The sequence below is a fragment of the Plectropomus leopardus genome, chromosome 3 (genome assembly GCF_026936395.1).
Source record: "Plectropomus leopardus strain MGB_pleo_1.0 chromosome 3, ASM2693639v1, whole genome shotgun sequence".
NCBI lineage: Eukaryota > Metazoa > Chordata > Actinopteri > Perciformes > Serranidae > Plectropomus > Plectropomus leopardus.
In genome coordinates, this window is record NC_142178.1 from 5,994,366 (window position 1) to 6,019,951 (window position 25,586).

The window sequence follows — 25,586 nt, forward strand, 5'->3', positions numbered from 1 at the left end:
TGTATCACAGGTGTCTGTAACCTGAAAAGCTGTTTGTATTGACAGTTACAGTAATGAGACATTACATAAAACATGCTTTGCTTAAATGTGAGTTTTTACTGGAGGTAGGGCTGCAAGGTATTGGCCAAAATGATAATAACGATTATTTCAATCAATGTAGAGATCACAATTATTTATTAAAATGATTCATTGTTTTTTGGGGGAAAGTATTTTTATTGTTCTTTGACATTTAAATAAACAGAGCCTGTTACACTTCCATGATGTGCTACATTCCTACTAATGTAAAAATCTTGTGCATCTCCTAGAGACAAAATATACATATAATTTTACCAAAACTTTTTACCCACAATTAAATCAACAGAGCACTGCTTTCATTTCTGTATTGTGCTACATTCTTGCCAGTTGATACATTTTTTATAGTTACATATCTGCTGCTGTGTGTATATAAGCAATATGTTTTTTACAGCAGTCGTGGTACCATGATGCACTGCAGTGCTGCTGTGAATATCTCAAGCTGCATTGGCACTGCCTGTTCAAGGCAGGAACATCACTCTATCACTACTATGCTTCCTCGCCATTCTGTATATAGCGTACAATTATGGGGGGGGGGCATGAATGCAGGTAGTAACAGCGCCGTGAAGAGGAGATTTAAAAAGCAGCTGTTAGCATAGCAGCTAATTCAAGAGAACAAGAACAGCAGTCGTAAATGTCCGCAAAACTAGGAATACAGTGAGATTAGGGAGCTCTTACCCTCTGAGCAGAGCATAAGATCAGCTGTCATATAACAGTTAGAGGGACAGTGAATAACTGTGATTGACATGTTCTGCCTTTGTTGTTGTGTATAAAGCACTGCCGATGCTCATATTATTCGTCACCTTAAAGGTGGACACTCATTGATAAATGTCACGCCCATCATCCCTCTTTTGAGTGCGGGATGCCGTGATGCAGTGTATTATCACACACTGGAGCGTAATGATGCTGCCATTGATTAGTTCTGCGTGAACATGCAGGGGCAGTATAAAGGAGGCACTTTGTTGTCTGTGAAAAAGTGGCTTCAGTTGATAAACAAGGACAAGGATTAACAGTAACAGCTTGGTGAAGTCAGCAACATTATTCTTCCCAGCCTTCATGCATACATTGTTCTGCAGATTGTGGTGTTTTTTGTTTTTTTTTTCAGGTGTTTTAACAAGTTTGTTATGCTGCTTTGCGGCACATGCACAACTCTCATGCACTCTTGGTTTGTTCTCTCCTATGTCTAAACAACGGATGGTTCCCATTTTGCCTATCTGCAGTGGCAACACTGAGGAAAGAGTTTCACAGAGAGCATGTGAAGCAGCAGGACAGCTCTTCAAAAGTGGAGGCTGCTATTAGTTTATGAAGCGCTTAATGTGATAGGCGTATACAGCTGAGTTTCCTATGAATGGAGTGCACTTTTTAAACATCAATATTGCAGTCCATCATGTTGATTTAATTGTGCCAAGCCAAAATCATGATTGATATTTGATTAATTGTGCAGCCCTAAGTGGAAGAAGTAAAATGCTACCCCCCCGCCCTATTTGTTTGGAGCATGTGGCCAGATATTACACACCACCCCTTTAAATACATGTATTCCCCATGTGTTTACTTTGGCTTTAGTTCTAAAACACAAACACACACACAGTCTGACCAGTGCATAAATCCAATGTGGCCACACCCAGACACGCTGCACTAGATTCCAACTGTGACTGACATATGAAAGCAGCAGCGGGCCTTGTGTTGATCCAGCTCTGACAGACGAAACATTTAGAAGGGGCGTGGTGCTGTGAGAGAGCAGCAGTATTAAGGCTTTTTATGGTATAACTGTCAACAACACATGGATATACATGAACATTATGTGTGTGTGTGTGTGTGTGTGTGTGTGCGTGCAGCACAGTCCTACAGATGTATCTTTCAGAGCCAATTACATCTGCTTTTATCTGTTAAGTTTTGTTAATTTGTAGACTTGGGGCACACCCAAGCATAACTTCATTCACATCAACTCATGATTACACAGACACACACACCCAGACACACACACCCAGTCTCCAGTGCTTATGACTTAAAGGGGAATGTCACCTAAATGAAGAATTCCAGTATGTAATCCCCATGGCTGAGGAAAGTTTAATCAATATTTATCAACATGAACTACTCTCTCTCAAAGCCAAAAACCAGTAAGTTTCAAACATGTGAGGTCATTGAGTAGAGAGCCTAAAGCAGCTCCATAGACAGTGAATGGGAGCCTGAGTTTGTGGACCTACATAATGTTTGTTATTTATACCTAAATGAACTTTATTCTACTGTATAATTCTCAGTTCTGAAACAGAAAATGTTCCCATATTCTCAGAGCATTCCCCTGGCTGCTCTCAGTGTCATTTAGAACATCTTTCACCATTCATTGTCTATGAAGCAACTCCAGACTATATTTTTGATAATATTCCAAATTTTAGCATGCTAGTTTTGAATTTCTGAGAGAGTTATTTGCGCTATATTGTCAGCCTAGTTAACAATGTCATTGTCTGTAAATGAACCATCAAGGCCCAATAATACACACAAAGCACCTACTGTAAGCACACACACATACAAAGCATCCTGATTCACAGTGCTGATGCCACGTTCAGAGACAAAGGCAGGTTGTCCTCTTTGTGAGAAGACCTTGGCCTGATTACAAGAGTCCAGCACAGATAACACAAAATACACAGATGCTATTTGACATTCTGGATACACAGCTCCCTTTCCCATAATGCTCACATGATTACTTTTTATTATTAACATAATAAAGAGGTTATGAGAGAGCACCCGTGTGGTTTGTCCTGTTTGAGTGGACATCTTTACTGCAGTAGATGGAGCTTTTCAGCTGTTTGTGAGGCCTGGAACACACTGCCTGATTAAGTGGCGTGGAACGTGTTGTTTTTTTGTGTTTTTTTCAGCACCCATGTTAACAGATTAGAGCAGCCACATTTAGCCGCATTTCCTGCGTGAGCAGCGCTGGTCACATGCATCTCAGCCACTTGTCAGCCGCAGCACATCTACAGAGACAGTGGCTTGACAACCCTGATAGTGTTTTGATGATTATATTGACTCTATGCCACCTTTTATTTCAGCTTCAATGTCTTTATCTGTCACAGAGATGAGAAATTACAGATAAAACTGTTTCACTCAAACTTTACCGTTTCTGTTTCAAAATATGATTCCCCTGACAGCTTCTCTGTTGATAGAATCCCATCAGACATAAGGCATTTTATTGTGAAACATTTGCAGGACTGTGTTGTTGACAATGCAGGAGCTTGCAAGACTCCATAAATTAGCACTATATGTACTTATGAATGCGGAAATTTAGTACTCGTCGCAGCAGGCAGTCCTGCAGGAGCGTCACAGCAACAACGCTGCCAGTGTGAACCCCATGAGAGTGCAACACGCTGCAGTTCGTCGAGTTTGCACTCTCACACTCATGCATGCAGTGTCTTCCACGCGAAAGTCCAACAGTTTATTTAATTCTTTGAGGATGAAAATGCAGAAAAGCTGCAGTGGAATTAAAAAGAATAAGCCTGCACATAATGGCAGTTTTCGAATTTTCAAAATTAGCAAAATCCTTTTTTTTTTTTTTTTTGTCAGAGTTGAATTTTGTTGAGGTTCTACGAATAAGTGTCTGCATTCCAGCAAACGTGTAAAAATTTTTATTTAATAGTGCCGTCGGGAATCTTTGAACAACAATCCCCTCCAGCATTGAGCAGCTCAGCTTGGCCTCAGTCTGCTGTTTGTCTGACTAAATGGATTCGTTCACTTTGCAGTTTGAGAGAGCAATACATTTCACGTGGTAATCAGCAGGTCAAGTGCTCCCTGTTGCGCTGGATTCATTCAACAGAGAGTGAGACAGGAGAGGGGCGGGGTCATATACTTTCACAAACACTCTTTCTGTCTTTGTCTCACGTCCATTTTAAGGCCTCTTTTTGGTCTCCCTCTGGCTGTAACATATACTCTGTACTCCAGAGACATCAATTGGCATCTTCTTTGTTGGGATTCCTGCAGCAAATTCAACTATTATATGAAATGAACTATAGACACAACAAGCAATACAGAGGGTGATAGCTCACTTTGATTATTCTGAGTAAACGCAGGCCCCCGTCCATTCAACCCCTTCCTTTTGATGTCTGTGTGATGCCACTCTGCCAATATCACCTCTTTGTACTAGTCTCTCACTCTTTCTCAAACACACACACATACACATATGCCTTCATCTCCTTGCCCTGGCATTGACTGAATAGGCTGTTACCCCTGGAGACTGATGTAGTTTCTGGTTGGTTGGATTGGGGACCCTCCTCCCACCCCTCTGTACCTCTGTGAGACAAAAACATTGCTGTGCTCTGATTATTTATTTATATTTTTTAATTATTTACTTCAGTTGTCTTCAGATGATTTATGAGTACATTTGTTAGTGATATATTGGACTGAGATTACACAAGTTTATATGACTGTAACAGAAAGGGCAAAATGGACGAAGTGCTCTTGAGAGACTATAACTCACGTCCCTGCAGGGCCCCGAATCACAAGGCTGGCACCCACTTCCCTTTGTGGAATTATTTTAGTGGATATGTTTACTCATCCAGGCATTTTAATGAAAATCATGAGTGTAGTTAGAAAGGCTACATTATGGTTCCATGACCATTCGTTTTCAAGTGCCTTTTTCAGACCCTTTTTATATCTTCATTACTCCTGCAGGCACGCTGTTTTTAAGGAAATGGAAACATCAAACTCACATTTATGTAGCGTCTTGCATTACAGCTGGGCTTTATATAAATAAATATTAGTATTGAAACATTTTTGAAGATTATCGTTACACACTAGGCAGGTTTCCATTACAGATTTGCACAAAACTTGGGCGTTTTTTTTTTAAATTCTTGATAAACAGTGATGAATTGCGAGATGACTGCGTTTCCATTGATGTTCTGCTACTTCTCCTCTGGCAATAACATTCCAAGATGCACGGTGATGGATGTTCAAAACATTATAGCAGGTTTATTTCTATTGCAGCCACCACACTTGCTGTTGTTCTATTTGGCTACATTGCCTTTGCTATGCGAGCGATAACATAAAGGCAAGCCCCATGAGCGAGGGAGTGGCCCCCTTAAGAGAGATTTCTGGGAGATGATAGTCCACAATATATGGCTATTTCGAATTGCCTAAAACACCAGCTAATGTGAGTGTAAAAGCTTTTTTGTTTGATAAATGGGAGTTTTTTTCTAAATGGATGTGTTTCCTATTAGGCATATTATATATTCGCAATTTCAATTTGTGCACTTTGAGGGTTAATGGAAACCTGCCTACTGTTGCTGTAGCATGCAAACTTTTGCTCCGACCGGTGCCGGTGCCTGGTTCTGGCTCAACTGTTCTCAAAGATTTGCAAATGATATTATGCCAAAGTAATAATCTAACATTTTTTATGTTTCCCTTCTCTTTCCATTTCAGGAACCATCCGTCCGGTGCGGAGGAGTTTTTATGACCCAGCCTCGGCCCCAGGTCAGGGCTGGCAGTGGGAGTGGGAAAATGACGCGGGTACGTGGACGGCCTATGACATGGAGGTGGCCATCGCAATTGAGAACGCCCACAATCAGCAGCCCTGCCTCGACCTGACACCACTCGGCTTCTGCTACCTCATTGATTTTCAGAACATGACACAGGTGTGTGGAAATTCTTTACAGGGACACCAATCAATTAATCCATTAGACTTTATTTGTATAGCATTTTTCATACAAGCAAAACTGTAACACAAAGTGCTTTGTACAATAAAACCAGGAGTCCCCTGCCCCCACCCCCCTACACACATACACTAAAATATACTCATTAAAACCAGGAACTGACGAAACTCTACCATAAATAAGGAAACACCAGAGGTGCTAAAACCTATAGATACAAAGATATTTTTTTTTAAATGAATAAAATAAAATAAAATAAAATAAAATAATAATAATAATAATAAAAGACTCTAAATAGTAGATAAAAGGTAAATAAAAGGAAAACAGCACAAAGTGTAAAGATAGCTTGAAATGTTAAAAATAATTAAATGATATGCCATCAAGTGAAACACACTAAAATGTTAAGTAAATGGTCAATAAATAATTAGATGAAGTTCAATTAAAAGCCAGACTCAAAAGTAATGATAAACTCAACTTAAAACATCTTCCAAATCTTAAATTCTTTTACTACATGGGTGATATTTAGTTCTCTGTGATGTTTCATAATGAAGATTAATCAGCAATGTCATAAAACTGACATTTTGATCTGTCGTCCTGCAGGTGAACAGACAGAGCCAGAGGTTTCGGAGGATTCAGAGACGTGCTGACATGGCCTACCCTCTAGTGTCCGGTCCTCTCCCGATACCCAAAGGAGGCGGTGTGGGAGGAGGTGGAGGCTTAACAGGAGCCCTGCTGGGTGTTGGTGTGTCGGGGGCCAGCATGGGGATCGGAAGCTCTGTTTACCCCAATGGGGGCTTACCGCCCACTGGACTGGGCCAGCCTTGTTCCTGCCAGCAGTGCATGCTGGTCCTTAGTGTGAAGACCAACACAGGAGGAGCAGGGGGAGGAGGTGTAGGGATACAGACTCTAGGTAGACGCTCACTAACCTTGCAGCGGCCCAAGAATTCAGTACCCATCCCCTCTAAACCTCTGAGTCCATCTAAATCAGCCACTCTGGGACGAGGACAGCAGCAAAACTCCAACTCCAACTCCAACTACTATCAGACGCTGCCACACGGCCTCGCCATCTCCAAAAACGTCGCCTCTCCGAGAAGGAACGCCCAGCTCTTTGCTCAGTCACTGGCTGCCCTCACCGCCGGCACCTCCTCTCTGGGTATCTCCTCGTCTTCCAGCAGGCCGCCTCCACCATCCCTCCCGCCTCCCCAGCCTCCATCATCCAATCCAAATCTGAACCCTCCGTCCATCCCGGCCAAGCACTCCTCATCTTCAGCCAACGAATCAGTGCCAACCGCCACATTGATTACCCCTGCCAACAGCGTGACCACGCCGCCTTCTCCTGTGCCATCTCCGTCGCCGGTGGTGATGAAGCCGCAGCGCACGCCGTCTTCGGCAGCGACAGTGTGCCATGCCCCGTTGCCACAGAGATCAAGCTTAGCCGGGCTGAGCAGACCAGCATTACAGAGGATTGCAATGGCCCAGTCCAGAGCGCTCATAGCATCAGGGTGAGTAAATCAAACATACAAACATCAAGACAGCTGACACAACACTGGGAGCCTCATCAAAGACCTTATATGGTATTTTACGAGGTCTGAGGAAGATGAAGGTGATAATGGTGCACTCTAGGGCTGATAAGCTACCATATATTTTTATCTTAATTGCAATATGAATTTCCATAATACAAATCACAAGGAGCTGCAGTGTCATTATAACCAAGACTCATAAAAGATGCAAATATCATACTAGACTGACTGAATGTTGTTGTTATTTTTATTAGGCTTTAAAGTTGAAAATGATTCAAAGGGCCAGTGTGAAAGATTTAGGGGGATGTATTGGCAATATATACCTGCCATATTATATTTGAATATTTATATGCACCTCACATTGTCATCGCAAAATCCAAAGTGTGTCTCAAAATGAATATTTTCCCACACCATCAGTGCTGCTGCAACCACAAACATTTATTAAGCCTGTGCAGACATGCAGAGACAAATGCATGTTCAAACATGCAAAAACACTGTTGCATGACTGGGCGTACAGCGCTAAATATGTACACATAAACACATGCATACATAAATCCTTGTAACTCCCGTCGGAGGGTGTTATTGTTGAAATGAGTCACTTGTTACACTGCACTGCCTGTGAGGGATGTGATTTCAGAGGTGTGACTCTTCACATTCATCCCTGATTTTGTTTGTCGTAGTTCTGGTTTTGTCTTGGTGTTTCACACCTGTTAGGCGCTAACATCCTTGTTTTCATTTAAAAACTTGTTGTGTTGAGCAAATGCAGAATTAAAAGTAATGTTGCTAATGGATTCCTGATAAAAGTGAGTGACAGTGAGGACGAACTTTAGGAGGAGATTCAGTAGGACCTACCCTCCATTCATGTGTCTTGTGCCAACAGCACTAGCAGGCAGTACATTCTGGTGACCTTAAGATTTGAAATTCAAATCCATGTTAAGTGATAAAAAACAAATCACTGAGAATTCAAACAGTCTTCAGCATAAAGTGGAAGCAAGGCCAAACTAAAGTTATAAAATGTTGAGCTGACCTTGTAACTGTTTACTTGGAATATGCATCCATGTCAGTGTGTGTGTGTGTGTGTGTGTGTGTGTGTGTGTGTGTGTGTGTGTGTGTGTGTGTGTGTGTGTGTGTGTGTGTGTGTTAAAAGGCAGCCGTGCTTTCTGCATGAAGTCCATCTGTGAAGTGGCATCTGTAGAGCAGAGGGGGAGGGATTGTGTGAGTGTGAAGGCCACGGGTCAGCAGTACCCCCCTCTCTCTAAAGCTGTTTTATGCGTATAAGGGTATGCACGGTGCAGAGGCCTGAGCAGAGAGCCGCTCTGCGAGGATTCCACTCTGATAACCGTCTCAAATTGGAATCTCATGAGCAGAAGTAGCATACTCGAAGCCAAAATCCAAAAACACATTTGTTGACCAGTTTTCAGATGACAGTGAATCGGGGGCTGGTGAATGAACTGTGTGACAATGATCATAACCTTGACATGTGCAGACACGCCAGGTTTGGAGTAAACAGCCAGCCTTACCTGCTCTCCTCTCAGCCTAAACTTGCTCTCTGGCTCTTTCACCTCCCCAAGAACTCTTGAACTCTTGTGTCCTTTACAATTATTCTCTAGCCCTTATCCTCCTCCTTTTCTTCCCTGTCAGCTCTCTTTCATCATAATATTTTCTCCGCCTTTGATCTGAGCTAAGACTTTCCAACCAAATCTCCAAACAACTCCCTCCATGCTACTTTGGCCTCCTCTGTCTCTAACTGCTGCCTCACATGTCCATGTTCAAATACATTATAAGCCATCCTGCAGTTGTCCTTTTTTGCACTCATTTCAGTTGATTCTAAAGTCAAAATTTAACCGTCAGTTGAAGCTGAAGCTGAGTTGTGGCTGCTTTAACCACTGTTCATACTGTGATACGTTTTTCATACATTAGTAAACTATAAAATGAAAGGATGATAGGCTGCCTCCATAGATTGAGAAAAAATATTTAATTGACTGGGCTGACTGCTGGCAACTTTTTAACATTTACTTGAAATGGTATTCAATGCAAGAGATGATAACATGAATCCATCAACACACCTTAAATTTCAATTCTTAAATGACAGCCTGTCTTCAAGTCTTTGCTACAGTCTGTGAGTCACATCTACCCCTCGTTCTCTAACAGCTCCAACCACTTATAAATGTGGTCACCTCTAGCTCCAAAGAGCGAGAGGGCAACAGCTGAAATGCTGAACTGGAGGCTTAAAAATGTCAGTCCACAAATGAGTGGGTGACACCACAGTGGCTACGTCCATTATTTATATAGTCTATGTGGAAATGCTAAACGGATCAAGGGTTTAGGAATCTGTATGGGTCATGTACGTCAAGTGTAATAGAAATGGGCTTAGGTCTTATAAAAATGCTATCATTATTATAGACTTTCTAGTTTAACCCAGGCAGCACTGCCTGGTTGCACTTGCCGTTGTCATGCTTCACAGTCATACAGAGGAGCGGAAAGTGTTTCTCATTTACCCACAGAGGCTGATTTTAATCAGCCTCCAGCCACAACTCCACCTCTTCAAACAGATTCCTCAGTACTGAGAAGCTGCATCTCTTACTGACACTTTCCAGCTTTCCGTGATGTCATACCACCGTGATTAAAGCAATGTCACGAAAGCTTTCCCATCTTTGGTTTCAGCAGCAGGTGTGAGTTTCACTCCCAGCTGCACAGGAAGTGATGCATTTTCACTTTTAGTTTGATATCAGAGACCAAAAAATGGGATTCTTCCAGATAATCACTTTCCAACTAAAAGCAAGGTCAGATGGTTTTGAGATGTAGATTTTTTTTGGTCGTACTCCCCCTCCTCCCTCAACCCTGTCCAATGTTCCCTGCCCCCTCCTCTCCTTTCCCGGACTCCTCTCCTCCCTCCTCTCCCGTCGCGTCTCAGCAGTCTGGGCCCCTCAGAGCCTCATTGTTGGTCTCCACAGTAACCTTTGTTGGATTACCCAAGCCTGGGCCGCATTAGCAGCACAATGCTGAGCCTCTGCGAGTTTCTCTTCTTTCTACTCTCTTCTCCTTCCCCCTCTCGCTGCTCAGACCTTTCTGTATTCTCTTCCTGCCATTTCTTTACTTTCCCCTCCTTTGCTCCTAGGTATTTGCCAGCCTTTTTGAAAAAAAAAATCATGAGATCTCACTGTTTTGTGTGTCTGGCTCTGCTTGACTTTTAGCAGCCTGTAGCGTTTTGGGCTATTTTAAACAACTCCCGTTTGATAAAGATCCCTTACTTACACGGCCCTCATAATTTAATAAACAAGTTGGATTTTATGGAGTCGGGTGGATGTGGTGGAAACATAATAAAAATGAAAGATTGACAGATGACTGATTAAGTGACATTTTCATTATGGGAATATTTTTCAGGTGGGGGAGAGGTAGACAATAGTACCGGTCCACTCATTGTTTTTACCCCCAGACAATCACAATTCAGACAGCAGGAGGGGTATGTAGATACATTTGTGTGTGTCTGTGTGTAGACAGTCACAGTCTCAGACAGTGCCCAAGACAAGGGCTTATGGGAATGGGGAGGGGGGGTACAAGACAAAGAAACGAGTCAGCAAACTGTCAAAGATTGATCACACAGTGGTGCAAGAAATCAGGCCAACACCAGAGAGAGGGAGAGAGAGAGGTGACATACACACACACTCACACAGAGCAATACCCGCCTGTGAAGGCATATAACAAATATGCACACACACACACACACACACACACACACACACACACACACACACACACACACTCACTCATTGTCCTTCTCTCTCACACACAGTAAAAGTAAATATTGACAATCCTAACAGCAGAAGCAGTGAAGAATGTGTGCTCTCTATCTCCAGTGGGGGATTATAGGAATGATACAAAGGCAGTGAATGAGTGTGTGTGTGTTTGTGGGGGGGTGTTGAGGGGAGGGGGCTGGACAGACAGCGTACTGAGGAAAAGCAAATTAAACAGGAAGAGGTGTCAGAAAGAGAGAGCTCCGTGACTTAGTTTGGGAGGGATAAGGACAGATGAGCAGCAGTGGGCAGTGAGAATGAGTTGGCACCTGTTTACAGATTGCAGACGGCTCTCTGGAATCTTACCTCTAATCACGTGTGGCCCATAGATGGAGCTGTAACCACAGAGAAAAACATCTCATGTATTTCACACATTCAAGGAATCTATGCAGAAGAGACCATGGGCAAAAATGATCTCCTTGAATGATTGTGAAAAATGAAGTAATGAGAGGAGAAAGTTTACAAGGTGAATATCTGACCTTGATAAATAGTTCCCAGGCTAACTGTCTCTGCTGTCTGCTGTCTTTGCTCTGTTAAAAAGGATATGTGTGCTTTCTGTAAGCTGGTGTTTGTTCTTGGTCAAAAATTTATTATGAGGTGAAAGAAATATCACCCTGTATAATCACTATACAGTCTGGACAGCTGGAAGGACAGATTTGTGTGCACGAGGATTGTTTTGTGTTATCATATGAACATGGATTTTTTTAAAATGTAAAGGAAATACTCTCTTGGTTTAGTAGAGCTCTTCTTGTCTAAATGTGGTCTTAGTTAACAGCCCTATAGCGTGATGTCTGTGTAGAAACAGCTTGTGTTTGATGAGCAGGTACGCTTGAGCTGCAGGTGAGCGGCTGGTCGCAGGGATCAATTTGCATATTCATAGATCCACATATACAAAATGAGACAAAGGCGCAGTTACATCTAACCCATTTTAAGGAATAAAGGGGTTTTCCTTCCCAAGGAGAAAGACTCTGAATATGTCATTTTGGAACAGAGATGAGTTTAAGGGCTTAATCAATGGGAGGAGGACCAAGAGCTTTTGAAACAAACAACTACCAAAAAAAAAACAAAAAAACAAAATCTCTTATATGCATGTATGTTGGATGATACACATTTTAAACAGTTCATCACAAAACTTGATCTATTTGTCTTAGCTGACCAGGCAGCCAGTGAAATGGTGTTCTTTACGCTTTTAAACTCTTTGTTTTTTGGGGAGTAACAGAAAATAAAGAATAGGAAACATCCAAGTTAACCTCAAGGAGCATCGAGCGAGAGGAGACAGACAGCCAGAGCAAACAGTCATCTGTTGTTTGGTGTCAGTGGCTGATGCCTCCCAGCCTGTCTGTCTGCATCTTAAATTTACATCCAGGACAGTGTTTCTCAATATGTTTGGAAAAAGTTTATGTTTGGCGAGTTCACTCAAGAAGGTCAGCGTCAGTGGTTCAGTCAGCTTCCAGACATGCCAGAAACAAATGTGGTACATGTTTTTGAACATTTTATGTCAGACTTGTTTAGCTTTGCATTATTTATTCAACAAAAGTATGTCCTTCTCTGTTTATTGACTAAAGAAATTTCCAGCTCGCATTTGGAATATAGCATGATTTTATGTCACCACGCAGCAGTAAACCTGTCCACCACCTTTTGTCACATCACATTTTTTTTTTTTTACTTAAGCAGAGGAAGTTTCTGTGACACATTATAAGCAAGTGTGTGTGTTAAAAGTGTGTCTATGTGTATGAGGCTGTGGGTGCAGCTTTATGTGCGTGTGACAATATGTGTGTGAGAATGTGTGGGAGTGTGTTATTGTCTGGTGTCTAAATCAGTCCAGCTGATGTCCATCTGGGGATGGAGAGAGTGTGAGACAAAGCTGAGGGAATGTGTGATCTGGTGGGAAGCGGGCGGAGGGTAGGAGGGCGGGTTTGAGGTCGCAGGGGGTCAAGAGACTGGAGTCCCATTCGCCCCCCCAGCCCCCACCCCCTCCAGTCAGGGACGGGATCCTCCTTTTCTCTTTTTTCTCGTGCAGCTCTTTCTTATCCAGATCTGATCCAGTTTACTGTTGTTGTTAGTATTTATTAGTAGGTACAAGGAAATTGCTTTGGTGATTTTGTGCATAGACAAAAATCACAGTAAATATAGAATAGATAATAATAATTACACTAAAAATATTGAAATATTCTGTTTCAAAATTAAGTGAAATGCAACCGTTTAAAATGAAAGAGCTGCAAAGTATATATTTATCATCCATCAAAACTGCCTGACTTTCTGCTTCTCCCCAAATACTTCCTCCTCTTCTTGGATTATGTTTCATGGAGGACCAAAAATAACATATGCATATAAATATATATATTTATGACTATGTAAACACGCACATATATTTAAGTAGTTTTTTTCAATAACTGTGAAGTGGAAATTGCTGCTGGTGTCCCCATCGTAAATTCACATTTCAAGTTGTCTTTTGTTATAAGCAAAATGTTCTTCAACATAAAGACATGGAAGTGTCCTGGATAACTATATACATTTTTGTTTTGTTTTAATTATTTCAACTTGATTTCTGTGCACTTTGAGGGTGCGGAGTAATGAATAACCAAACTATATATATATATATATTCCAATAGCACTGCTAATAAACACAAATAAATGATTGTGTGGGAAACCCTGCAGTATATACCCTAAGTGTGTATACTGACACAAGAAAAGCAGCTGTCCGCAGCTGTCTTTCAGAAATCACAAGGTGTGTGTGTGTGTGCGTGCATGTGTGGGCGCGTGTCATCTGCACATCAGTGGGGCAGCTGGAAAGTGTGTTAATGAGCTTCATGTAGCTAATCCAGGATCAGACGTGACTCAGCACTCCCCTCTGTCTTCCTTACCTCACCCTGTAAAGCCTTCCTTGCTAACGCAGCAGCTTATTAAATATTAATAGATCCAGGGACTGGCAACAAGTGCTTAGTGTGTGTGTATGTGTGTGTGTGAGATCACTGTGATCGTTACCCATTGACTCAGTCCTGCACAGATCTATTATAGGCACTGTATAAATAAATAAATCTGTATGACAAATGTAAGATCTTAAACCACTTTGACTGCATGCGACAGCAGAGCGCTCGTATTACAGATCGAGGCTCAGACTAATCTGACGTATCAAACGTAGATGGAAATTTGATGTGATTAAGAAGTGGTGGGAGCCACATTGTGCCATGCAGTCTCTCCAGTCTGTTGTTGGACAGCTGGTTTCCCACTCCAATCCATCTGGACAGTTGTCTACCTAAACTAGAAATACTACTGCTCGGTAGGATTGACATTTTGTAAAGTGACATGTAACATTTGTACCTGTACAACATCGTTATGTGTGAGGCAATTTGTTCTTTTCTGAAGAAATTGTTAGTGACATTTATCATAAACCTGCTAGGGGTGGGTGATGTAGCCCTAAAGTAATAAAACGATATTTCAGGCTATTTTTTCCATTTTCTTTAAAGTACGGAAAATATTTCATTACTAATTTCACAAACATACAGTTGCAACAAAATAAGTGTTTTTTATGTTTTATGACACCATTACTTTAACATTCTGCCTTCAAGTGCTCAGTAAAAAAAAAATAAAATGAAATCTTAATTTCTTAAGTTGTGTTAAAATAAAATGTAATAGTATATACAGTATACTCCAATAGCACTCCATATGAAGAATTCAGCTCCAAAAATAGAAAATCTATTTATGGCGGCAGATGTTTTAATTGTGGGGGGCGCTACAAATGAATAAATGTGTGGAAAAAATCTGCATACCTTTACAGGTACCTAATGTAAATAAGTGTGAACAGAAGAGTGTCCAGGTCCACTTTCCATGGCCATTGCAGAGTCAGTTGTGTAGAGGAAAAAGAGAAAATTACAGCTTTTCTGTAGCTAAGTCGTTTTAGAAAATCAATTTGTTTAGTTGATTTTTTTTCTTTTTTTAAAGCTAGCGAAAAAGAAAAAAGCTAGGAAAAAGTGTCTGGAGAAAAGAAAAACACGAGGGAAAAACTATTTCGATAATCATAACTACATATTTAAACTTCCATCCATCCATCCATTTTCTTCTGCTTATCCGGGGTCGGGTCGCAGGGGCAGCAGCCTAAGCAGGGAAGCCCAGACTTCCCTCTCCCCGGCCACTTCGTCCAGCTCTTCCCGGGGGACCCTGAGGCGTTCCCAGGCCAGCTGTGAATTTAACCTTGTATTGCAAAATTCTTCCAGGTCAATTCTGTGTTTTTTTTCACTTTTTTACTTTTTTTTTATTTTTTTATTTTTTTTAGGTAATTTCTTCTTTCATTGCTCATTGCCTTCTTCCCATGTTTTTAAAGAAATTAAACCAATATACTCAGGATTCAAAGGGTTAATGTGTCTTAAAAAAATGTAAATTGTGACAAGTCCAACTGCTGCTCGAATCATCATATCCTCTGTGGAGATCTGCTTGACAACTATTGTGTATCATAGTTGGGCAGAGAGGGAAACCCACCAGTGTTGCCCTGTCTGTGTATCGGTTTTCTAACAATCACGTCATAATGCTGTGATGTGTTGGCACTTGAATTCCGAGTGTGTTTCGGGAGCTCACAGTGAAGCAGTGTCATCTGGTGACATCTACTCATTTGTGTTGATGCAGATGAAACTAGTCATTTCTCTTGTTTACTCCTCACTCTGTATATCTGCTGTTCTTCTACCCTCACTTCCTGTTTTGCTTTTCCTCTCAGGAGTATGTGAAATAACACCTCATTTCACACACAGACTCATCCCCTCGCACTCTTTCCCTCATCAACACAAGTGCAGACTTACACACACACACACACACATCCCAGTGAGTCATTGGCGTGTCGTCATTTGTCACTGAGTGGGGTTAAGTGAAAGCAGCTTAGTGCAGTGACAGAAAGCCTGTTAAAGCTAAACCAACAACAGGAAACAACAGATCATCACTCTGTCCCTCTGCCTGTCACGCTGCCTACGCTGCTTTGTTAGTATGAGTGATTGTGTTTGCATTTGGATGATAAGAGGAGCTTCATTACTGCCCCCCGGATAGCTTAGCTGGGGGACTGTATAGTGAAACTGGTATCCCTGGGTTGCTGGTTTGAATCCAGCTCAAAGGAGGTGCTGTTTTATATGGACCTCATCAAAACTGTGTCTTGTGTGGGATTGTTGTGTTCTTTCAGCTGCTATGGCTCCCTAGCTTAAGAGTTGATTTTTACATTTACTTACATGGCTTCACTGACACATTACTCAGATTTTCAGAACAACAGTCTGTAATCAGACTCTTGAACACAACCTGCAGACACCAGCCCTTTTTAAAAAGAGATGGCACTGTAGAGCTGCTACAAAGTCCCTTTTTTATTCCTTTTTATTACTATTATTTATTCCTTAACACAGAACCAAAAGACGATGGCATCATTCCGCTCCAGTGCGCGATTATAGACAGCAGACTGGCATCGTGACAACAAAAGAGGCGTGACATTCAACACATCGTCAGCACTTTCTAAACAATAAAAAATGCATAACATGACAATAACAATCGTTCACCTCCTCTCTAATATATAGCTTTCCATTACAGCTTTGCACAAAACATGAGCGATATTTTCAAAATGTCGATAAAACACAATAGCAAGATGACTATGTTTCCAGTGAGTGATGTTCTGTGACTTCTCTCAAGATTATGTGACCTCTTTTCTGGTGATAACACAAGAAGCACAGTAATGGATGTTCAAAACATTAGCAGGTTTATTTCTATTGCAGCCACCACACTAACTGTTACAATTTCCAGTTGAAGGAGACGTAGGAGTTATGCGAGTGATAATGAAAAGACAAGCCCCTTATACTTGAGAGTGGCCATGTATGAGGGATTTCTCGGAGCTGATAGTCCACGATTTCACAGAGGAATTGTGGATTCAAAACTTTCGGATGATCCGCTCAACTTTTGAAGAGTTATGCGATACAATAACAGCTCTTGTAGCTCCTGCTGCATCATGAGGGAGCCAGTTTCTACTGAGAAATATGGATTTTTGGACACCTGAAATACCACCTCATGTGAGTGTAAAAACTTTTAAGGCGATAAACGAGTCTTCAAAATTGACATGTTTCTATTTGGCATATTTTATGTTCGCAATTTCCATTTGTGCAGTTTGAGGGTTAGTTGAAACTTGCCTGTTGTTTTCCTAATTTGTGGACATGTACAGTCTCTTCTTTTTCTGTTCTTTTAGTTAATCACTAACTGCTATCAGCTACTTTTTAAATCTCCTGCTGTGGGTCGTCCACATAACGTCACACATGTCCCGCTCATGGTTCCGTCTTGTTGACTGTCCCCTATACATAGACACAGTTTGGGCACTGTTACCATCCCCCTTGTTGGCTCAACGGCAAAGCAACTCTGTCCTCTCATTCTGCAATCTTACCTTTTATACAGAACGGCGAGATGGCAGAACAGTGCCATATTTCTGCCTTGGACAGGCTTGATTAAAGGACAGACAGACGTGCAATAGATGCTGTAAATAACAATTAAATTACAGTATTATCATCCAACCTCAGAGTTTCAGTGAATGCACAGAACCACGTAAATCATCTGTAGGACTCAGACCAAAATGCTCTGAATATTCAGACAGTGCACAACATGTTTATGTTTATAAGCTCAAATAGAGCTAAACAGAGCAGAGCATTGTCTTCAAATGTACTGGACTCTGGACATTTCTATGCAATTCTATGAAGAAAGCTGGTCAGGTCCGTGTGTGTGATATGTGTGTGTTCAGAAATGATGATGATGATGGGCTTTGTGACAAGGCAGGTAATCCTCAGGAAGCAGCTGTATGACGTCCATCTCTGTGAGATCACTGAGAAGATGGAAACTCAGCGGATTAGCTCTCATAAACACAAACAGACAGCCGGCTGTAGTCATTCATATGCTCTGCAGCAGCTGAACGACGTAGTACACTGAGAGACAACAAACAGATACAAACAGAGGGAAAGGATACATCAGAGAGAGAGGGGAGAGGAACAGAGGAGAGCTCAGTCGCTTTTTTTGTGACTTTTTTTTTCCGCTTTGGGAATATTTGACACTAACTTGTTAAGCAAATTGCCTTCATTTGTCATCTTTTTTTGTCTTTTTGTGAAACTTGGCTTCACAATTGTGACCTCTGGGTATAAAAATGACAGTCATCAGTTTTTTAAAGTGAGTATCTGGTTGAGTATATAGGAACTTCAAAGCTTCTTCTGTCTGATCTGACATTCACTGTGGACCTGTGAGGAAGTGTTGGGAATACATGGTGCCAAAACCATTTGTGTCTTCTCTTGCAGTGTGCCCACTGTCCCAGTGAAGAACCTCAATGGATCCAGTCCGGTTCACCCTGCACTGGCTGGTAAATTACACACACTCACCATGGGATGCTGCTGGTGTCAGATTAAAAAAAAAAAGTTTTATTTTGATCTGATTCATTGGGGAATTTTGCAAGAGGAAAGTGTTTTCTGTTTTAACACAATTTTTCTGCTGTATTGCAGGGATCACAGGTATCCTGATGAGCGCTGCCGCTCTACCCGTGTGTCTGACTAGACCTCCAAAACTCGTGCTGCACCCTCCGCCTGTCAGCAAGAGCGACATCAAACCTGTGCCAGGCTTTGGCCACTGCTGCAGGAAGACCACCAAGAAACAGGCTCGCAAGGGTAAGAACCCGAATAGAGACTAACCACAGATAAGCAGAAAAAAAAGTCATGCCTCACAAATTCGTTTTATGGTTTCTGCCAATGAAATGTCATCATTCATGGACATCACCATGTGCCTGATAAAAGTGCCAGTCTCTCTAATTCTTTTTTAAGATTATTTAGCCCTTTATTACATTAGATTTGAATTTGCATAAATTCAATACATTGTATTAAAATTTATTAGACAACCTTTAATATAATCATTCATGTGGAAAAACATTTTTAAACCAATTCAAAAGCCTTTTTACTTAATATATCAGACATTTTCTAATATCTGTTTTACATTGCTGTGACAACAAATATTTCCTTCAAACAACTGTATTTATTCAAGTTTCTTGCCAAAAACTAAATTTTACAAGTTACATTTGAACACATCAACATAATAATAATAATTCTAATTTATCCTTGACCAATAGTCACTTTTACTAAACAGAGCTTGAAGGCATCATAATGTAACTCAAGGCAATCTCTGTTAGCTGCTAGTTCTGCCACCGGCTGCTAACAGCTAATGTTAACCAGCTCGCCCTCTGGTGATTTCAACACAAATATGTTGTTCACAATGTAGCATTATCAGGGTAGGAGGGAGGGTTTGTTCTCTGTCGAGTCAATAGTAGGTTTACTGCGTCCTTAAAGCCTCCTGGGTGAGATCTCCATCCCAAACACGGTTTCTAATGTGAGGGTGGAATGCTGTTTTTCCTGCTTTTTATCCTGCACAAAATTCATGTGACACAATGGAAAAACATTGGCCACTGCCATCAGTTAATGTCATCTTATTTGCAGATAGGCCGATGGCAGTCAAAAAGGCAAACACTGGGAGACACAGATATTCAGCTGATAAATCAGTGCATCCGTAGCTTGTTCTGAGTGAGATATTCCTGCCATCAGTTTTAAAAATGATTCACCAGCAGGTGACACACAGGTTAACAGCCGGGGCTGTTTCTTGCCTTTCACCCCCTCCTTCTGTTCCCTCTTCCTCCTGTCTGCAGGTAAAACTCCAGAGGAGGTGGTAAAGAAGTACCTGCAGAAAGTAAAAAGTCCACCAGAGGAGGTATGAGCAGTCTTTGTATCTGTCTTTCAACTCAAATGACACATAATGTTTGTTTCACTTAGAACGATATAGAAAAATAAAGTTTTTCTGACGTCTTTTCTTTCTTTTTCTTTGTGTTTTCCAGGACTGTACCATCTGTATGGAGCCGTTGGGGGGGCCGTCTGGATATAAGGGTCCAGGGGTGGGGCCTGTGTCTCGAGCAGAGTCTGTTGGGCGGCTAGCACAGTGTGGACACCAGTACCATTTCCAATGTTTGGTGGCCATGTATAATAATGGCAACAAGGACGGCAGGTAGGTTAGACACAGAGAGACCATTTCTGTCCTCTCTGAACTGATGAATATATAGCTCATCATTTTTTCTCTTTTCACAGTCTTCAGTGTCCAACTTGCAAAACCATCTATGGCGTAAAGACAGGCAACCAACCAGCAGGGAAGATGGAGTACCACGTCATCCCGCACTCTCTACCAGGGCATCCTGACTGCAAAACCATACGCATCATCTACAACATACCACCAGGCATTCAGGTACTCACCGGGAAGTGGGCTCACAGCAGTGCTGGTTTTAATCCCTTATGAGGTATAACATACTCAGAGGAAGGTTGATAAGCTAATGTCAATCCTCTTCTTCTCCTTTCAGGGACCAGAGCATCCGAATCCAGGGAAGCCCTTCACTGCCAGAGGCTTTCCCCGACACTGCTACCTCCCAGACAGCGAGCGAGGACGCAAGGTAAACACAATCCAGCGACTGATACAGACACTGATCAGCCATGTAGATCTATTCTGAATACAAATACAATTTTTAAGGTATTTGTTTAAAAATAAAGCTTTTGTCTTTACCTTTACCCTAACTTGTTGTCAGGTACTGAGACTGCTCCTGGTAGCGTGGGACCGCAGGTTGATCTTCTCAGTTGGGACTTCGAGCACTACTGGAGAGTCTGACACCGTCATCTGGAACGAGGTACATAAACAATAACATAAGACTGTCGCTCAAGACTGAATTTGATCGACTGTGGTCTTTGATTAGGCCTGTCATGAAAATCCTGCTATTGACTTACAGTACAATAAATGCACATGACCTCGCTCTTTTCATCAGTCAATAACATTTTAGACAACAGGATGCCAGAGTAAAAAGCTGGGTTTTCCCAACCTCTGTAAGACTTAGACTCAGCAGTTTGTTTTTATCTACATCCCGCCTACTTGCTTGACTCCGAAGTAAATAAAACAACACTTTAAAGATGACAGAGTGTAGCTTACCGGAAGCCTTCAGGCCTTCAGCCTTCTGAAGGCCTGATCTTATGCCTCATATTGATTTTATATTTTTGGAGCTGGACCATTCATCAGGAGCACTGTTGGAATATACTGTATATACAGTTATTCTTTGCACCACATTATGGGAGTGCAGCACGCACCCTCAGCACAGACGGCGCAACAGAACGTCACGCAGTGACAGTGAAGCTTAACCGTTCCTCTGCAGCAGCTGCCCCTTTCATTCATCGATCTGATCAGCTCTGACCGTATTGGTAGATCAATCGTTAACCCCACGACTCAATGTACTCATTACAAGCTCCATCTATACTGTTTATAATTTTAGTTTATATTTATCTGAATTTAGAGGGGGGACACAGAATGTTAAAAAAGGGACACACACAAGATAAAAATAAAGCAGCAAGTTTTTGAAAGAGTGTACTTGCTTTATTGTGCTATTATATTATTAAATCAATGGTATAAAATGGTCTTATAATTATAATAATGTTTGTCACAATCATTTCTGTGACAATATATCATCCAACAAAAGTTGATTTCTTACAGGCCTGATTGTGATATACTTACATCAGGTTTATGGTCATAGAAACCAAAGATGACATTTTTCTTCTCTCTTCCAGGTCCACCATAAGACAGAGTTTGGCTCCAACCTGACGGGCCACGGCTTCCCCGACCCCGGACACCTCGACAACGTCCTGGAAGAGCTCCGGGCTCAGGGCATCACAGAGGATGATGGACTGATGGAAAAGTGAAAGGACAAGCGACCGGAGCAGCCGAGCAGGAAGAGACATCCATGCGAGAGCAGTGAAGAGTGGAGGGCAGGACGAGGAGTGGAGGAAGAGAAAATAACACAAGCAGGAGGACGAAAAGAGGAGGTCTGGACTGAGACACACACTCTCTGCCAGCACTTAAAATGGTTGCAGGGGGACATTTTGGGTTGTAGAAAACATTGATATTGTGTTGCAATGGAAACCACTTTTCAAGATGTTGACTGAGTCACTGCTGGTTTCTCCCGTCAGTGCAGGTCTGTCCAAACTTCACAGATTCGTAAGCAAGCACACAACAGAAGCAGGAGGGAGTTTGAGGAAGCTACAGCACAGAGAGGAGGAGGAGGAGGAGGAGGAGGAGGCAGAAAGAAACCAGCAGAAAGAATGATAGCACTCATGGTTTTAGCTACTAAACAGCTAGGTACTAAAAGTGAGAATGAATAGGTACTTATATTTAGGACAAAAACAAGTTCACTTTACTGAGAGAGAGAATAACCGGGGAAAGAAGGTAACATGTTCGAGCAGTTCAACGACAACTGGGAGAGAAAGGACAAAGAGAGAGAAGTTGTAGCAGTGGGGGAGGGGACAGGAGGAGGGAACGCAGGAATAATGTAGCAGAAAGAGACAAAGATGGTGTACGAATGCAGCGTAGGATAGGAGTAGAGTAAAATTAACTTGTATGGTACTTAACAGGTACTTTGACTATCACTAAAAACACAAAAACTAAGAGTGATGAAGGGAGAGAGACTGAGACTGTGTGCTGGCTTTGTTCAAACCACCTGCTTGTCTGTGCTCAAAGTGCTGTTGCGCCCTCTCGTGGCGGTACCGATGAACTACACCTCAGCCTGCGAGCTACTGGAACACATCCAAATGTTACTCTGAGTTATCCACCTGTGGTACTACATTTAACGCCATTCCATTCATTACCTCCGACTTGTGACTCGATGGGTTCACGCGACCTCGGCTCTGCGTGTTTATGATTGTGTGTGAAATGACAAAAGACCAAATGAAGGCCTGCTCACCCGGGCCTATTTGGAGTCTTACTATTGAGCCACTGTGGTACAAGTTAATCTTAGATACACAGGTACCAGTATTTACTTAAATATGTTTATTTGTGTCCCCTCTGTTGGTTCACATGGTGTGAGTGGATGTAAAGGCTGTATCCTGTACACAGCGCGGCACCAGGGAGAGAAGGCGAGGATGTGAGGGGAAACATGATGAAGATGTTTGCAGGTTTCTAGATGAAAAGCTGAGGATTTACTTCAAAGCCTAAGTGTTTCATTTGAGTTGAATGAGCTTTGCTGACAGCGCTGCAAGAGAAATGAAGCAGGAGCCTGGTGCCGAGCTTACGTCCAGAAAGCCTCTCAGACTGGGCAGACGGCCGGAGGGTTTAGGGGGATGGAGAGGACAGACTCTAAGTAGACCTGAAGCAGAAGTCAAGGCCGGGTCAAACATATTAAAAAATATATAAAAGCAATGTTCAAATAAATTGGTCAATCTTTAAACTCCCAAACTGACAGTGAAACATCACAATAAAACAGACATCTATTAAAGGTCCCATATTTTTTAAAATATAAATCCCCCTCTGGTGTGTCATCAGAGATTAAAAAAAAAGTAAGACTATTTCTTAATTGTTACGTGAGAAGTTAAATTGAAAGTTCCTGAAAGCGACAAAACATAATACAGTCATTTTTTTAAAGCCTCTGGGAAAACTTTCTTCATATGTAATTTAGGGTCTTATGGGCATAACAAAAAGCATAAGAAATGATCAGACATTAACCACAGTTTCGGGCTTCCTTTAAAAACTACAGGGTTTGGTCAGAGTAATTCAAGAGGTTTTATTGGGGTGGGAAAACTTACACCTGTATTGCCAAAGTAAGTGTGAAAGAAAAACAAAAACAGTGCGTATATTAAGTAAAGATCTACCACACAGTGAATCACTTCAGCATGTAAATAATTCGGCCAGTCTGTGATGTCATTTCTTTCTGTGACGGTGTTACAATTTCTCTGAGAATTTGAAATAATGCTATCAATATTCTGGTAACTTTTTTAGCAGATTTTTTAGGGAAAAAAAATATTTTGCCCCAGACAAGCAATGTGTTTGAAAAAAAGCTAAAATCTAAAAGATACATAATATGGGACCTTTAATCTATGATTTACGGCTTTTCTTTCTCTCTTTATGGAGATCACTAGCATCATTCTTATCTTGACAACTCCCTGAATCTCTGCCTCTCCTGACTGATTACACACTGCCCGGTCTTTGAGTTGGGTCTGAAAATCATAATGTTACGAAATGTGTGTGTGAGTGTGTGAGAGAGAGAGAGAAAAAAAGAGAATCTGTGTACTGTGTATACTACCAACATGCTCCCAGTTTCGGGTATTATTTCGGTACTCCACGGGACTCCCATCATCCTTTAACTGTAGTGATGACTGATGATGGCACTCCCTTCCTTTTTTATTATGTTATTTTAATATGAAATGTAGTTACACCTTTGCTTTTTTATAGCATTTCTTGACACTATTCTAGAGTAAACTGCCTTTTTTCATTTTGTATGTTTATGTTGTATTAATTATGCCCCTTTTCATTTGTTACAGTTGGTTTACAAAGACGATGTTGTTAAATATTGTCTTTTTTTTCATTGTATACAAAAGTTAAGCTGATTTGCATCATCTTTTCTTTGGAAAAGGATTTTGATGGTAGACTTTTATCTGAGTGTGAAATGTAATGAATTTAAGCAGCAAACCCATGTACACTTGCTCTTCTGTGAGGTAAAAAAATATTTTTATTTTCTACATATCATCTGTCCTGCTTCTGTTCTGCACTGAGCCTTTATCTGTCCACCGGACCTCTCAACATGTGTGACCCTGGAAGGTTTCGTAGCAGATATGATGATGGACATTGGTGTTTGTCTTATGTCCAACTGTCTTAAAGCAGCAGAATAGTTCGAGCGCAGGCATGATGAAAATGATCCTTTTAAACATTGTAAAATGTAATAAAATCACAGTTTTCTCTGGTGTTGGTGCAGTTTTCTTGCTCCGTTGGCCCAAACACTGCACAATGACATGGGAAAACCCTGATTTTCTATGATCCATAAATCACTTTGTTAATTTTAACTCGTCTTTTTGACATTAAAAAAAAATCCTTTTAAAAGCAATGAACAAGAAATTTAAATATTTCTCTTGACTTGATAACGGTATGATTTGAATCTGATTTGACCTTGAAGTGTGTTTATCTTGAACCCCATGTGTCTTTAGAAGAGCATAATGTTTGATTTGAAGGCTTCGGTCCACAGTGTGCAGTGTGTGAAGCCAACGTGAGCTACGACTCGTAACTCACCGTGTCAGTTTTGTCCCTGTCTTAAAAATGTGGATTTCTTTCCCATCACCAGTTCTCATCCCTGCTGAGGGCCAAACCTGCTCCAGAAGTGTGTGGATCAGGGCCTTCTGTGACGTTGTCCTCTTGTTTGTGAGGGGTGGGGCGGGGTGCTGGTATGGAGAGAGAGCATCAACAGCAAAGTGTACATATTGCAAAATAATTGCTGAAGTATGGATGATTAATACAAGAAAAAAAATAAAGAATGAATGAAACTTACTTGTTTTCTGTTTTCTAGTAGCTGTCTGTTGTGTCCTTTGACAAAGCTTTATAAAGGGAAACCTGAGAATATTCATTTTTATATTTGAAAACATATTTCTGATCTACACTTCCATTTTACGAAAAAAGAAAAATTAAAACAGTCAAAACAAATGAGCATCCCTCTTTGAAGGTACCTGTCTCTGTACTATCATTGAATCACT

At 41.4% G+C, this 25,586-nt stretch overlaps 1 protein-coding gene across 2 annotated transcripts in view; it reads left to right on the plus strand.

Annotated features, from left to right (window-relative positions):
• Nucleotides 1-25,383, plus strand: part of LOC121941909 (E3 ubiquitin-protein ligase DTX4-like) — a 41,224-nt gene extending 15,841 nt beyond the window's left edge. For both annotated transcript variants that reach the window (XM_042484889.2, XM_042484888.2), the window contains exons 3-12: nucleotides 5,482-5,693; nucleotides 6,309-7,210; nucleotides 18,312-18,373; nucleotides 18,513-18,674; nucleotides 19,700-19,761; nucleotides 19,886-20,052; nucleotides 20,133-20,286; nucleotides 20,399-20,488; nucleotides 20,621-20,719; nucleotides 21,645-25,383. In XM_042484889.2, the coding sequence (XP_042340823.1) occupies nucleotides 5,482-5,693; nucleotides 6,309-7,210; nucleotides 18,312-18,373; nucleotides 18,513-18,674; nucleotides 19,700-19,761; nucleotides 19,886-20,052; nucleotides 20,133-20,286; nucleotides 20,399-20,488; nucleotides 20,621-20,719; nucleotides 21,645-21,776 (2,042 nt within the window). In that variant the 3' untranslated portion in view covers nucleotides 21,777-25,383. The remainder of the gene's footprint in view (nucleotides 1-5,481; nucleotides 5,694-6,308; nucleotides 7,211-18,311; nucleotides 18,374-18,512; nucleotides 18,675-19,699; nucleotides 19,762-19,885; nucleotides 20,053-20,132; nucleotides 20,287-20,398; nucleotides 20,489-20,620; nucleotides 20,720-21,644) is intronic.
• The last annotated feature ends 203 nt before the right edge of the window (nucleotides 25,384-25,586 follow it).